Source organism: Buteo buteo, chromosome 1, assembly GCF_964188355.1.
Source record: "Buteo buteo chromosome 1, bButBut1.hap1.1, whole genome shotgun sequence".
Lineage (NCBI taxonomy): Eukaryota > Metazoa > Chordata > Aves > Accipitriformes > Accipitridae > Buteo > Buteo buteo.
In genome coordinates, this window is record NC_134171.1 from 14,015,661 (window position 1) to 14,030,635 (window position 14,975).

At 38.8% G+C, this 14,975-nt stretch overlaps 1 protein-coding gene across 3 annotated transcripts in view; it reads left to right on the plus strand.

The window, feature by feature from the left end:
- The window catches only part of EVC2 (EvC ciliary complex subunit 2), a 78,951-nt gene that overhangs the window by 27,779 nt on the left and 36,197 nt on the right, over positions 1 to 14,975 (plus strand). For all 3 annotated transcript variants that reach the window (XM_075022894.1, XM_075022914.1, XM_075022905.1), the window contains exons 10-11: positions 10,323 to 10,647; positions 13,603 to 13,842. In XM_075022894.1, the coding sequence (XP_074878995.1) occupies positions 10,323 to 10,647; positions 13,603 to 13,842 (565 nt within the window). The remainder of the gene's footprint in view (positions 1 to 10,322; positions 10,648 to 13,602; positions 13,843 to 14,975) is intronic.

Here is a 14,975-nt window from a genome sequence, read left to right on the forward strand (position 1 = left end):
TTTGGGAACAGAAAATTGTATTTCATATTGTTTCACCTATAGAAGTCACAGCTCCATTTAGGCCTGCAAGTTTTCCAATCCAAATGAACATCTAGTTTTGCCTCTCTGAGGTTCACTTAATAAAGGGAAACACTTCTGCATACAAGGAAATGTTGAAAGGGTATATTCTACTAATGCTGAATACATTCTGCTTTCAAAAGGGTGGCTTTTCTCCTAGAAAAGAGAGCCCCTGCTGTGTGCCAACATTGCTGTTTAGCAGCATATTTTGGAAACACCTGGATCAGAGCGTAAGGGGTGACAGTTCATACTGCTGCCAGAAAGATACCACGTAGCTGTAATTGGAGGGACCACTGGGTAGAGCAAAGAAACTCTCCTGATGATGTTGAAAGGCCAGTGAGGGCTGTTTGACAGAAGCATGCCGTTGTTAAAGGTCATCTGTTCTTCAGCTGAATTTGATAAAAAGATCTGATGTGAGGACAGAGCAGGTTTTGTTTGTTCAGTCTTACCGTTAGCTCCTGGCAAGTCAGGTTACAGGCAGTATTATGCAACTATAAAATCTGTAGAAGCTGAAAAGGAAAAGTTACAGGACCATGGAAGTACTGTTCTTTCTTAAAGGGTAACTAACAGCATTATTATCTCCTACATTTCCTTGATAATTGGGATACTTATCTCTGTAATTTGCACATTGGTCCTTTCTTTTATAACTATATAGCAACTGAGGCTTTGAGAACACTTACCATGAAAATTATTCCGTGAATATTAAGAAGAACATAATCAAATTCTTTTTAACTCGCTTTAGTATTAATTTATTTCAGGGATAGTGAATATCTATCTAGTTTAAAAAAAAATGCTGGGCTATTTTCAGATGCATTATGGTTTAGAAAGGTAAATATTCTGGCAAACCTTTGGATAGGATTATATTTATAACTGGATTATTTCTAAACCCATAAAACAGGATTAATTTCTTAGTTTAAGTATGTATCCAGAGGCTTTAAGTTTTTTAATATTCTTAGGCAGTTAGCACAAATGTCTCTCTTGTTTCCGCTTCTTTCCTCACAGTTTCTGTTTTCTCTACCTCTAAGGAGGTAGAGCATTGCAGTGAATAAAATAGGTGGCCATTAGCAAACAGTCATTAACCTTCTTCACCTTCTGAGTTAATCTTTTCCATCTTCCGGGATGAGGATGGTAGATGGACCACAAAGGCATCCAGAGTTACAGTGATTCCTGCTACAAAAGATGATTGAAAGGGTGATAGATGTTACTGTGAAGGGCTCAAATCAGCCTCTAATTGTTAGCAATGGGTGCTTGCTAATCCGTATTTAGATTATGCCAATTCTCATTTCTTGTAGTAGTTTTAAACTGGACCTTCTGATTCATTTACTGTTAGGAGGTGACACACAGATGCACTTAACAGTATTTTTTTCTATTCTTTCCCTCTTTTTATTGGCATTTACTGAATATGCGTATTCACTTACTACATACCTGTTCCTCTTCTCTCTTAATGGTGGTGCAGTTTATCTGTCTGAGTGAGGATCTCTGCAGTGTGAACTCCTACACCAAGTTTCCCTGAGTTCCCTTTTTCACTCTGTTGTGAAAAAGGGCGCTTCTAGGGTACAATTATTCTCATCCTAAAGTAGACTTACAAAAGATGAGTCATGTGGCTGCTGTGCCCACTGACCCTGGAGCCTGGGCTGATTAGCTCAGCTGTAGGGGTCTGGAGGTGAGTGAGATGAACCCCAATCTTTCAGGCTGGTTGGTAAAAAAGGCTACAGTATTACTTTAACACGTATGTTAGACACATGCAATATTCTTTCTGCTTTCTTCAGTAGGTATAATACACCACTGGTTTTATCTCTCATTGTTAACACTTTTATATGATTATTTAGCTTAGGATGCTTCCTCATCTCTTAAAGTTGATTCCTTATTCGGCGAGTTGGGGCAAAGCAGTCCTTTAATTTCCGATCTATATTCCTTAAAGGTTTCATTTTAGTCTTGCTCTTCATAAACTGTTTTACATTATCCAGGTTTTTAGCTGATTCCAAAGACAAAGATAAAATACTGTACTATTGCCTTAGGAGCTTCTATGACAGTGATCTAGGCTAAAACCAGAATGGAGTAATCATTCTCTTTACTGAATTACCTGCTTTAAGGGTAGTAATTTGCAAAATGTAATGGGAAAAAGAAGGATTGTGCATTTGTAATTTATTAATGGATAATTGCAGTCAATTTGAATGGATTCTATGTGCTTGAATGAAATGTAATTTTACTAATTGTGGTCACAATCAGTTTTTCAACAATATTGCATTTTGTTTTATTACATTTAGTGTCACCCAATAGAATAGTTGGGTGTTCTGCAAGGAGCTGAGGAATGAGGTTTGTATTGTCTTACAGGAGTGGCAGTATGCTGAGGATAAGAACTGGGCTTGTATTTTGAGTGCAATTTTTTCGTATCATATGTATACCACTATGAATTTTAGCATCATAATCTTGGGTTTTATTATTTGGGGAGGCAAAAGTGCAGGAGCTTTTGTTAGAGAGCTTTTGATACTTCAGACATTTTCAACCAACCAACAACATACTGCTTGTATGCTGGTTTGATAATTCCTTCTGCATGTATTGGTGCAGCTATGTGTCATTTTCTCTACATGATATACATATAAGCTTGCCAACATAATTGATATATTCTTTTTAAATTGCACTGTGGTAGTAAACGTGGTTGGAATTATTCTGGTGCTTTGTTCTTTTGTCCAGACACAAATGAGAAGATTACTCAGAAAAGGAAGACCCACAGGATTTTTTTTGTGCTCTTTATGATGTAAAGCTGTGTTAATAGTTAATGTCTTTTAGGAAGCGATAGTGCCAAATTGTTTAGCAAATACATTAGGAGCATGTGTTCAATATTTATGGACAGGGACATCTTTGTAGTATAGACTGTTTGCAATGTCAGGAGGATTGGCTAGAGAACAAAACATAATTTTAATATTTCATAAGGAAGCTTCTTAGTTACTTATTTTGTGAGTTTTGTCTTAATAAGTCATATCCTTGACGTACATTATGCAGCAAAATAGCTTGGCTTTTATTCTCAGTAGGTTCCTTACTGTGTATATTCCTGAATACTGGCCCATTGGCAATGAATACTAATGAGAAGAAGCTATATGATTTGAATATTTGATGTGTGCACTAGAAGATCATGTTCCAAAGCATTGTGGGTCTCTTTTTCTGTATGTCTAGAACAGAATATGAAGAGAGCTGAGCAGTTTGGGGTTGTGTCCAATTTGATGAAGTCTGACTGTGCTCATAGTCTCAGAAGATACAAATATGTTAAAGGCAACTTAATTTCTTTAAATGGCTTTCCGCTAGTACAACTTTTTCATCTTCATTTTGTACAGCTATGCTTCCCTGAATTTGTCAAAGCTCTAGCTGAACTTGAACTTGCTTGCTGATACACAATACATACTGCCAATTATTTTGGGAAATCACTAAGTAATATGTATGCATTGCAGCTGATTTTTTTTCTTATGGTAGAGGGCATTGAGGCCAATGTACTAGAGAACAGGATCAAACTGGCTCCAGAGAGCCTGGACAGAAAAGTCAAAAACAATTTACTACCATATTAGAAGTCCACTTTTTCTTTCTAAATGTAAATTTCTTGCTGTATATCTCTATTTAATTTGCTATGTAGCAAATGTGTTGGTTTTTTTTTTAATCCTGAATTCAAATTGAAAGTAAGACTAAAAGATCACATTGTCATAGCAGCTAGACTTGAATATTCCTACATAGAAAATGGTGAGAAATAATTACATTGTTAGTACAAAAAAAATTTGAGGTGCTCAATTTCTGTATTTCATAACTTTTAAAAAGTGTAATCAAAATTATAGAATTTTTGAAGGGAAGCATGTTCATTGCTCTGTTTTTGTGCAGTGTGTACAATGCAGGAATACAACAGTAAATAATAACCACATGGATATAAAGGTAGGATACAGTGAATACCCATGGAATGAACCCCAAACCCTGCATCTGTAGTTCTGTGTTATGAATGCTGTTATAAACTTGACAAGTATGTAAACTATACATTTTTTTCCATCAGAGAAGCTGAAATGCTTAATAGGTGAGAGGAGTCCATAAGACAGGGCAACTGAAGAAAACAAGTAATTTGAAATGAATGAACACATATCTTTTTTAATCTAAAAAATGGCACTTTTCTTTGATGTTGGCTAACTATGATGAAATCATGTTCAGAATTATATGGGTCATTTCTGCTGTCCACTCAGAACAATTTATCTCATCCAGAAAACAGTCTGCTTTTGAGAGTAGTGCTGTTAGTGATGCTTTATTCCATATAATTTTGAAAGATTGATATCTCCTACCATTTCTGTCATCTGAATACTCACCCTGTCTAAGTAGATCAGAAAAATCTGTGTAGATAACAGCAAAGTTGGAACCTCCAGGCATTAATGCATAATGCACGTAGCCATAACATTTGTTTGTGCTTTTGTTAGTATCCAGGCTGAAGTTGGTGTGTTTAAAATCAATGGTAAAATGCATGATGACTTCACTGGAAGCAGGACTGGAGTCTTTTTTATGCTGTTTTTGCATAGTCGTTTTTCAGTGAAATACCATTTTTTGGGCTCTGTTCCAACAGCTATATTGTAGCTAGCTGTATTTTTTTAATTGGTTTGCTGAAGATCACTGATTTATCAGTTTTCGTACTTTCTGCAATCAAAGCAGAGGTTTTCAGTCTCTTAAATGAAGGATTTTTCAAATGTTTTTTAAACAGGTTAACTTAAGAATTGAAGTACCTTCACTCTCTTTATATTGCTGTGGAGAGTTAAAGGAATTTGATAGTGAAACTGCTGCCAAATCTAGTGCTGAGACTTTTGGCAGGTTTTCATGAATAATTTTTTTTCTGAAGAGCTACTGGTCTCTTAGCTCAATTTATCATCTTTCTCAATTTGGGGATTTTGGGGGGGAGGGGGCTATATATCATGAGAATCCTATTTCTGGTTTTGTCAGCATTCTGGCTTTTTCTGGAAAGCTAAACTTAACCTGTGATTCATCCATGTGAAAGCATCCTTAGATAATCATCACGTACCTTTCTTAGCAATTTTATTTACTGACGAGACGTCCTGTATTCTCTGTAGGCTCGTATTTGAGCTGTGCCAAGTTTACACTTAGCTGTGTAAGTGTCACAGGACTGATGGATGAACTCCCCCAGTTCAGAGCTGGCTGTAGGCCAGTACAGCTACTGGTGTAGCACAGAGCATCGTCAGACCTTCTCTAACACAGGTGGGCTGTGCCCAGCCTGGCAGCGGGCAGAGACCACGGAAAGGCAACGTGCCCCACTGCAGCACAGGAGGTCTGAAGAATTTGGGTTTGGTAGCTGTTGGTGGCCTTTCAGACCTTATGCCATTACCGCTGCTTCTACTTCAGCACAGTTTTGGTCTCCTGCAAAGGTTTGTGCCTCGTTGTGCTGCAGCCTGTGTAAATCCCTGCCCCAAAGCGTTTGAAGTCTCTGTTGTGACTGGACCCAGCCAGACAGCATGGGAAACAGAGGAGGGAAAAAAGGAGGGAGAGGCTGAAGGGAGGAAGCTACGGTACTGCACACAGGGTCCGCATTGACAGGGTAGTTTAAAAAGACCCTGAAAACCCAACAACGACAAAAAAACCCCAAAAAACTAAACCAAAACACAGCCCAACTTGCTGATACTCTGTTAGTAGCCCCTCAATAAATGTGGGCGCAGGAGACATGCTGCTGTGGCTCAGGCGCTAGCAGCGGGTGCCACCGGGCTGGGGCTGGTCGTGTGTCTGTCTGTCCTTCCCCAGCTGCGTTCCTCTCTCCAGCAGGAGTTGGTGCAGCTGCTGTGCCGTGGTGCTCCATGGCTGCAGCAGGGCATCCAGGACAGTGGAGACAAACCGTCCACAAATGGCCCTATGATGGTTGGACCCAATGATCTTGAAGGTCTTTTCCAACCTAAATGTTTCTATGATTCTAAATTACATGCTTTTCGGGAGTGTTGTGTATCACAAAGGGATGCTTTTGCAGAAACTGCTACCACAGGACTCCAGTCTCCTCTGGATGCTGTTGTAATACGTATGCTACTAATTGGCTAACATTTGCAGATGAGAGGTGAGTCTTCTGAAAATGATGGGTGTTTCTGTTTTGGTGAAAAAAGGTCACCGAAGGGGAGTTTGCTTGATGTTTCTCTCCCCTTAAGACTTCAGAAAGTTGTGTCACAGTAGTTTCTCATCTTTGGGAACTCTGAATTCATTTTAAAAATGTGTCAGAAAGCCATTAGTTCATTCTAGGACTGTTAAATTCAGCAGCTATTAATTCTCCTGTTCAAAAATTCCCTCTGCGGGCCTCTAATTTGAATAAGACAACTTAAAGACACAATTATTTTGTAGTTAATGAGAGGTTTCCTTTTTTGTGGTGTGGTGTGGTTTGGGTTTTTTTTAAATTAACTATAGTTGTTTCTTTCCTGACCCTAGCTGCTTTCCTCTATTCCTTTATTAGGTCTGTGGAGGACATCAGATGCTCAGGTACTCTCTCTGCTTCTGTGTGTTTGGCGTCTGGGTTTCTCCTCTCCCAGATCTTCTCTGACAGATCTTTAAATCCTCTTCCTCTTCAAGTGAGTGAAAAATCTTTACACTTGCTGTTCACAGTTTCATTTTCTACATGTCTGTTCACCTTTCCTCCCCCCACACTTTTGTACCACCTGCCTTCTGTACTTTCCTCATCCTTTCTCTGGATGCTTTGTCCAACAGAAGCTTTGATCTTTTACATCAATAGGTTGCCATCTGCTACCTGTACTTCATTGGCTTTCATGTTTCTGTTGTGCTGAATATGCTCAGGAAGAGATGCGAGACCTTTTAAACATGAATTGCTGTAACAAGCAGAGTGCAGAGCATTTAAAGCAACTTACTAAATCTACCTTGGTTCCAGGAGGCACAGTGTCAGGTTAGGATTTTTTTTTCCTAGGTGTCACAAAACATTGCATATTTAATCTGGATGATTGTAAACATTGTTCTTCTGATGGACTTGTGTCTGAAAGTGTTTGGTCTATGATATGTACAGAATTCCTGTCCTGTACTGACCGTTGGTGTGCAAGCAAGACCATATTGATGCAGCTTGTTAAGGCTGCCCTCAACCTCTCATTTGGAGTAAGAGCTTGAAGTCAGGTTTCTGGTGCATGTGATGAGCTTGTCTCACTCCCACTGGCTGCTGGGTGGAGGAGGCAGACGAGAAGAAGAGCACATCACATAGAAGGTAGATTTCAAATTTTTACAGATGCAACCTTTCTTCAGCTGCCACTGAAAAAAGGTAATGGTGTAGCTGTTGTCTTCCAGGACGTGACCTGGGAGAGCTGTGGCTTGTAATTACTTTTTCTCCATGCTATTACCTTTGGATTGGTGGAACAGTTCACATGCTCTTCTGTTTCTTTGCCTGCTTCACAGATGTGCTGTCAGGAAAACGGAGGGTGATAGTTTCAGATTAAATACCCCTGAGATCTTAACAGCCTCATCACTCACTTGCTGACACAAGAGTGTCAGGTGAAGTACACCTATTGCTTCTCCTGCATTTGGCATCATGATCTTGAGGAGTGGAGTTAATTGGGTACCCTAGTTCTCTTTGTGGGCAAGACGGAGCATGGGAATCTTGCTCAAATTGAAATCAGATCTACTCTGTAGTGACTTGCACTAAATAGGAAGAAATGCTGTGGGAAGACTATGGGAAAGGTAACAATAAGAAATGTTTTGTTGGTGTTTGGTTCTGGCTTTCATTGTTGGGATCCCTGCTGAGGAAGGCTGGAAAAGTAACAAGTAAAGAGGTGGGTGAGGAATGGCTTAATCTTTTTTCAAAGCATGCTGAAAAAAAATCCTGCATTTGTGATGAGAAACAAATGTTGTGTTACGAGCTATGTACCGACCTGGTGGAGCTGTGAAGTGTTGCCTTCCAGGGAGACGAGGAATTCAGTGTTTCACACCTCAGTAAGAAAGGGTTAGTAGGTGCTGTGACCATCATCTATCAGTGCAGGCATGAAGAACAGAAAAATAATGACAAAGGAACTTGTTATTCCAGCAAACAAAGAGAGCTGGATGTTGAAACTAATCAAATTCAAGCTGAGGATAAGGTGACCATTTTTAGGTCTTAAAGGAATTATCAAGTGGAACAATTAATTAAAGTGTTGTTTAGTTCTCTGTTAGGGGATGCTTGAAAACCAAGATGAGATGTTTCTCACAAAAGACCGATACGCTTCAATTAAATCAGAGCTACTGGACTTGAAGCAGGAATTAAAACAGAAAAATAAATTTGGTGGCTTGGATTTTACAGGCTAATATGAATTGGTGAATCTATGAAGGGGAGCCTCCTACCACTGCCTGATAGTCACTAGGGAAATGTTATAGCATAAAGCTCGTATTTTCTGGATCCTCGTTTTTATTTAAGTGCATTTGCACTTAACTGAAACACTTTTGTTTTTTTTTTTTAAGTGAGTTGTCATAAGTAAACAGCTGGCTATGTCAGCAAACGTCCATCTGCGCTGCCCATTTGAAGTGCTTGCTGTGCTGCTTCAGCATCCTGTTCCCCTGATCCTGCCGTCACCCATCCTCTGTGGCTGCCCCACGGGGGCTGTCCTGGGGTGAGAAGGACTCTCCCCAGGCAGAGGGAGCATATCGGCGCCCTGGGGGGCTTGACCATGAATGTAGCTGAACGCCACCCAAGAAGGCTGTGTACCTGCAGGTGCTATCCTCCAGTGTCCATCTGTACACAGCACAGGGGAGCTGGGTTGTTGTGTTGTCATGGGGACATTACAGAAAATACTAGCTCTTACAGAATCTTCAAATTACTGTGAAGAACGTTTCAGGCACACAGTGTTTCAGTCGCAGGGATCTGGCCCCGCGCAGCAGTGATTCCTGCTCCTGTATGGGAGGAAGAGGGGGGAAATGGAGGAGGTTTTGCAGCTGCAACCAGCCAGCCCTGCAGCAGATTGCAAAGACCATGACCATTGCCAGTGCATTCCTGGGGTTTTGAGAGACTGCAACAGAAAAATCTCTCTGCCTCTTTGTGATAGCTTATCATAGCTTAAGCTAATGTCCTCTAAATGCTTCACGTATTTGAGTCATTGTAAGAAAACAACTTAATTCTATCCCATTGATTTCTAAATGGGGAAAATGCATCTCTTGTGTTTAACAGAGGGGCAGTGATAATAATATACCACTGATTTACTTTTAGTTAAACTTTATTTGCTTACATAAGGAAAGATTGTTTGACAAAAAGGTGAAGTGTTTATAGATTTGCATGCATTGATACATACCATTCTGAATTAGTATCATTCTGCTGTCTTGCAAATCTTGCAAAGAACTTTGCTATGGATTTGAAATTTATTCTAAGATTTGACTATGGAACAGATCAAGCCAATAATTTAGCCTAACTGAAAAAAGAATGGATTTAAGCTCTTAAAAGTGTATTTTGTAGGTCACAAAGAAATTCATGTATACTTAATCCACACACAGAAACATACAGTGCTGTGTGTTCATGTAAATTGACATGCAGGGGCAAAACCCACCTAATTTTCCAATCCTGAGTTTAGTGCAGAATAGGCAAAGCTATAGAATTTACAGTAGTTACATAGTATATGAAAGGAGAATAATTATAATTCAAATTTAATTAAAGATAAATGAGAATGTATTCACATGCATCATGATATTTATTGCATTTTGTAAAAAAACTGGTATTTCCCTCTGGTTTTAATCCCTTTTCTAGAACTCTATTAATGTTCATGAGAAAGAGATAATGGCTATTTTAATTTCTTTGTATCAGTACATAATCAGAACACTGTCCCCTCTTCCCTGCAGAGAAGGGAATACACGAGCACAGAACATGAAGCAGTGATGTATCAATGTAGATGGGTCAGTGAGTTTAGAACTATTTTACAAAGTCAGTGAAATTTATAGCCTGTTCAGATACTCACTTCATCTGCTTCCCAACAGAGGTGGTGGGGGTTTTTTTGTGGGAGGTTTTTGTTTGCTTTTAAGCTTGGGAAGTGTTTGGGGTTTTAAAGAAAAGCTTTTCCTTTTTCTGTCTGAAATGGAAATGCAAGAATGGACATACTTCATTAAAGTTGCTGTAGTAGAAGTTGACTCACCCTGCTTTTTAATGAACGATTACTATCATGTTTAGTAAACTCATACACTGTGATATTCCTGCACTTCTCTGACTGCCATTTGGTTACCCAGTATTGAATGAATCTAGATATCCTTGTTTTCTGATAGAAATTTCTGATAATCTGCGATTTCAAACAGTCCTGATGACCTTTCTACAGCTTGGAGGTTGCCAGCCTGACGCGGGCAGATGCTGATCTGGAGGCATATCGAACGCAGATATGTAAAGAAGTGATTGCTATGATGATGAAGAACATGGTCTTAAGTCACAGCCTCTTTCCTCATGTGGAGAAGAGGATGAGTTCAATTTTCAAAAAGCAGTTTCTTGCAATGGAGAAGGAGATTCAAGAGGAGTATGAAAGGAAGATGGTGGCTTTAACAGCTGAGTGTAATCTGGAAACTAGGAAGAAAATGGAGGCTCAATGCCAAAAAGCAAGAGCTGCAAATGAAGAGGCCGAGGAATTAATGAAGAAAATGAATGAAAAGGTAAATCTAGTATAAAATCAAGATATTTTGCATGATATGTGGTTTTATATAGATGGTTTCTCTTTTAGACTAGAAAGGGCGAGTTGTCCTCTTAGAATAGTAAAGTGAAAAGCTGTACAATTTATATGTGTTCAAAAATTCCGATGTTGTAATTAGGGTAGTTGTTATTAAGAAACTGGGTTTTACTTCACCAGAAAATGAACTTATCTCAAGAGATTCTGTGACACATGGAAACAAAAGGTTGTCATTACCCTGATTTTTTTTTATAGTCACTTAAAACCTTGCGAAGTGGTGTATTTTTATTTACTATATTTCACTGCAGCAGTTCCTAAGAACTCCAGTCAGACACTGTGTAGAGTATTTTGCACATTCAGAGCAGAGCAAACTCTGCATCATAAACCTTACAATCTAGGTAAAAAGCCTCCAATATTGATATTCTTATTCTGAAGAAAATGAGAATATAAATGCAACCGAAGGCTGAGGTCCTCCAAACTCAGTGAAGGCAAGCAGAACAATCTGTATTTTAGGCAGAGCAGGGAGTGGACTTCTCTTCAAAATAGCCTGTGGATAATAGTGAGATAAATAATTTAAGGCAGAGTATGATTCTTTACAAGTTTAGAGTCTCTTTTTAAGTAAAAGCTTAGTGCTTTTTTGTGTCACTTTCATTCAAAAATCTCTGTCCGAGGGGGTAAGTATCATTACCCAGGATTTCATAGATAGTGACTAGCTGGAAATAGAGCCCGGGTCACCAGTCCAACATCCCATGTACAAGATTATGCTCCAGTCTTCCGTGTCTTTTTTCAAGTATAGTGAGTGTTTACAATAAAACTGAATCCCACTGTCTCCCCCCCCCCCCCTTTTTTTTTTTTACTTTATGTGTCTGGAGAGGAGTCTGTTAAGTTTTGAATATTTCAGCTCTGTAAGCTTAAAATGCTAAAATACCCAAGTTATTGCTTCATGCTTGTCTAATGTTGTAACTCCCACTAAGAGGATGACTTGGTGGGAATAAATAGTGCAGTTCATTACTTACAAGTGGGGTTTTGCTTCTGGAGCACAAGTGGGTACGTGGGTATTGAACATGATGCTGATGAGTTTCCAGCTGTCTGTTTCAGTTTGATTGTAGAGACAAAATAAGTTATGTTAGGAGTATAATCACTTAGACCAGTATATTCCTTACTTGTGTATGTTGTCTTTTTAGACAATACTTAAGTTTTTGGCCTTCTGTTTTGTTTTGTTTTGTTTTTTAAAGAGGGCATTTTTATTTGCATATCGTATACCTATAACTGTTAAGGAATTTTATGACAATTCATATTTGCAGTTTCAACAAAAGAAGTTTTTTGCTGAGTGTGACCCGTCAAAGGTACTACAGTATGTTGAGGCTCTCAGGAAGAACTTAGGTTTATCAGGCCGTTGTGTGGAGAAAATGGATGGCACAAGACTAGTGAGCCAGTTGAATTTCTTTGATGTTTCCAGGTGAATTTTAAATTGTAACTCAAGGGAGCTTTCAAATATCTGTAGGATATGAACACCCTGAATTAGAGGTGCTAGAAAGTCAAAGGAGATGGCAAGGAAGGGATACTTGTGAACATCTTTTTAAGGATCAGGTGTATTGTACTCTGCAGAAGTCTTTTTCCTTCTGTTGGTTATAGAAGGAACCTAGACTAGATGTCGTTACCACTTAGATAGACCTCACTGGGATAAATCCTACCTTTGCAGAAAGAGGGGCCTGACTGAAACTCAGTATGTGAACTCACACTAAATACACTCTCAGCAAAGCAGCTTTTCTTTGCACAAAATACATTGGTATTGGTTCAATCTGTTTTATATTGGAAATCCTGAATGGTAGGAATCAAACAAAGAATTAAGACCAGTCCAATACTTGTCCTGACCCATTTATCATATACTAACGCCTTGCTGTTTGCTTCGCTGTCTGTGAAAGGACCTGTTTTTGTACTTGCCATGGAACCTGGTCCGAAAGGACATACTGGAGCTCTAGGGTTGGCCCACACTTGTGCTCCTGGCAGCGGGTGTACTAGCGTCCAAGAGACGGCAGTGAAAAACAGCTGGAGCAATAACCTTCTCCCCTTCTCAGCCAAAACACAGAATGTATATTCCCTGCCTTTTTGATTGTTTGCTGTCTGCAGTGTGTCACTTGGGAATGAGGGGTGAGGTTCAGAGGACAGTTCTCCCCAGATAAATAGTATGAAATTTAGGACAAGGTCAACATAACTACTGTTAGGTAGCTTTGCTGGCATAAGAAGCATTCTTTGCTCTGTTGGACATGTATGTTTTGATTCTCTAATGAGTTTATGCCATCTGAGATTAAAGCTATGAATATGCAAGTCTTACTGGAGAGCTATGAGAAAGTATTTCTTACAAAGAAGCTTTTAAATTAATTGCCATTTAATTCTACTCCATTGTTGTAAGTCTAAAATGATGCTCTTGGATTAATTTGTAGAAACCAATCGACAAAGTGGGTCATCAATAATACAGACTTTTAGAGATTTGTAGTAGAATAGTGTTTTCTAATTTATATTGTTTTTAAAATGTATGCTTATTGTTATTTCATTGTTCTGACTTATATGAGTCTATTAAATTTTAATAGGATTTCAGGATTGATGAAACCTAAGAAATTGATTTCATGTATAGTTTTTGTGTTGAATTTCATGCTGTTTTGTATAATTTATCTTAAATAATGCTTCTAAATTCTAAAAAGACTTTATGCCTTGGAAGTGTTATCTGGATTAGAGATTGACAGCTGTAGAAGCCCTGTCATTCCAAACAGGTGAAAACCATGGAAAGTGTACACTGATTTAGTATTAGCCTTCATTCAAACCTGAAATGAGAGTAATCAGAGTATGCGTAATACATGTATGAGCTAGTAGCACTGATACTTTAAAATATGTTGAATACTGAAAATCACTTCAGATTTATTTATTTCTCTCTTCTCTGCAGCCTGCTGTAGAATACAAAAGTCTTCTGGATAGACTTCACAGACTGGAGCAGGACCGCCTGAAGAGGTTCCTTCTGGTAAAGCAGGAGGAGTATTTTGCAAAGGCTTATAGACAGCTGGCTGTTACCCAGAGAAAGGAGCTCCATAATATCTTTTTTACACAGATAACAAATGCTACTTTCAAGGGAGAACTGAAGTTGGAAGCAGCTAAAACATTAGTGGAAGGTTACTCTAAAATACAGGTAATAGGATGATAACTCCATTCCTAACCTAATGACAGAATACAAATCCACAGTAACTCTTGAGAAATGTTTCAGGATAAATGTTACCACTTTTATAACTAATTTTCTTAGCAGGAATTTTAAAAAATATAATGCAATCATTATGTACATCTAGACATATACACAACTGTATATTGGTGCATATGGACAGCCTTTTTCTACAATACTGGGTTAGATATATTTGCCATAACATTATGTGCTTAGTGCTGACTTTTGTTTTCATGGGTAATATTTCCAAAGCACCCAAGTGCTGAAAGCTTGTCTTTACTGCTCAGGGAAAATAAGACTAGTAGCTCATGTGTATCACGCAGAAGAAAGAAGTTTGAAAACATGTCTACACCATGCAGTGGGAAATTGTGTAATATAAATCCCCAGTTTTGCAGTGAATATATTGATATATCTGCATAACTTAGGGCTCTGCTTAGCTCCTGAAAGCTCTGTTGGTGCAGGTCTGCCCCTAAGCCTGCGCCTACAGGATGTTCTGAGAGCAGATTTGTGCTTGTGCAGCAAACTTCTGGTTCCAGGTCTACCCTCACTGGTGTTAATGGGGCCCTCAGCATGGTACAGAAATGCCAGAGTGCCATTTTCAAAAGTAATTTCAGCCCAAATAAAGGGACTTAGGCAACTAAAAGAACACTTAGGTACCTAAATCTATTTTATGAATGGTATTTTCTGAAACAGAATCAGATGCTGTCTAATGAATGGCAGGTACCTTTGGAGGCCTGTCTGTATAGGCATTTTCAAAACCCCCTAGGCAACACATGCTTTCCTATACTTGAGAAGATGTTCTGATCCCCCCAGCCCAAATATGTAGACTACTGAAATTGTGGTATGTCTGAAGTGCTGTGGTTTTGTACTTTGAGAAGTTGAATATCTCTAGCTTACGCAGTTGGGGATGCTGATGAAGAGTATGTTCAGGACTTTAGTTTTGGTTTCAGTTACATTTTAAGACTCTTGCAACAGAATAGCTTGAGTTGTTTCCTCAAGGGTTTTTTTTTTACTCTATTTGTGTTGAAAGTTAGTGTTCTAGATTCCAAAATTTCTGGGAAATGTTCTGTCTGCTTCTTGAAGAAGAGTATGATTGTTGTGGTCCT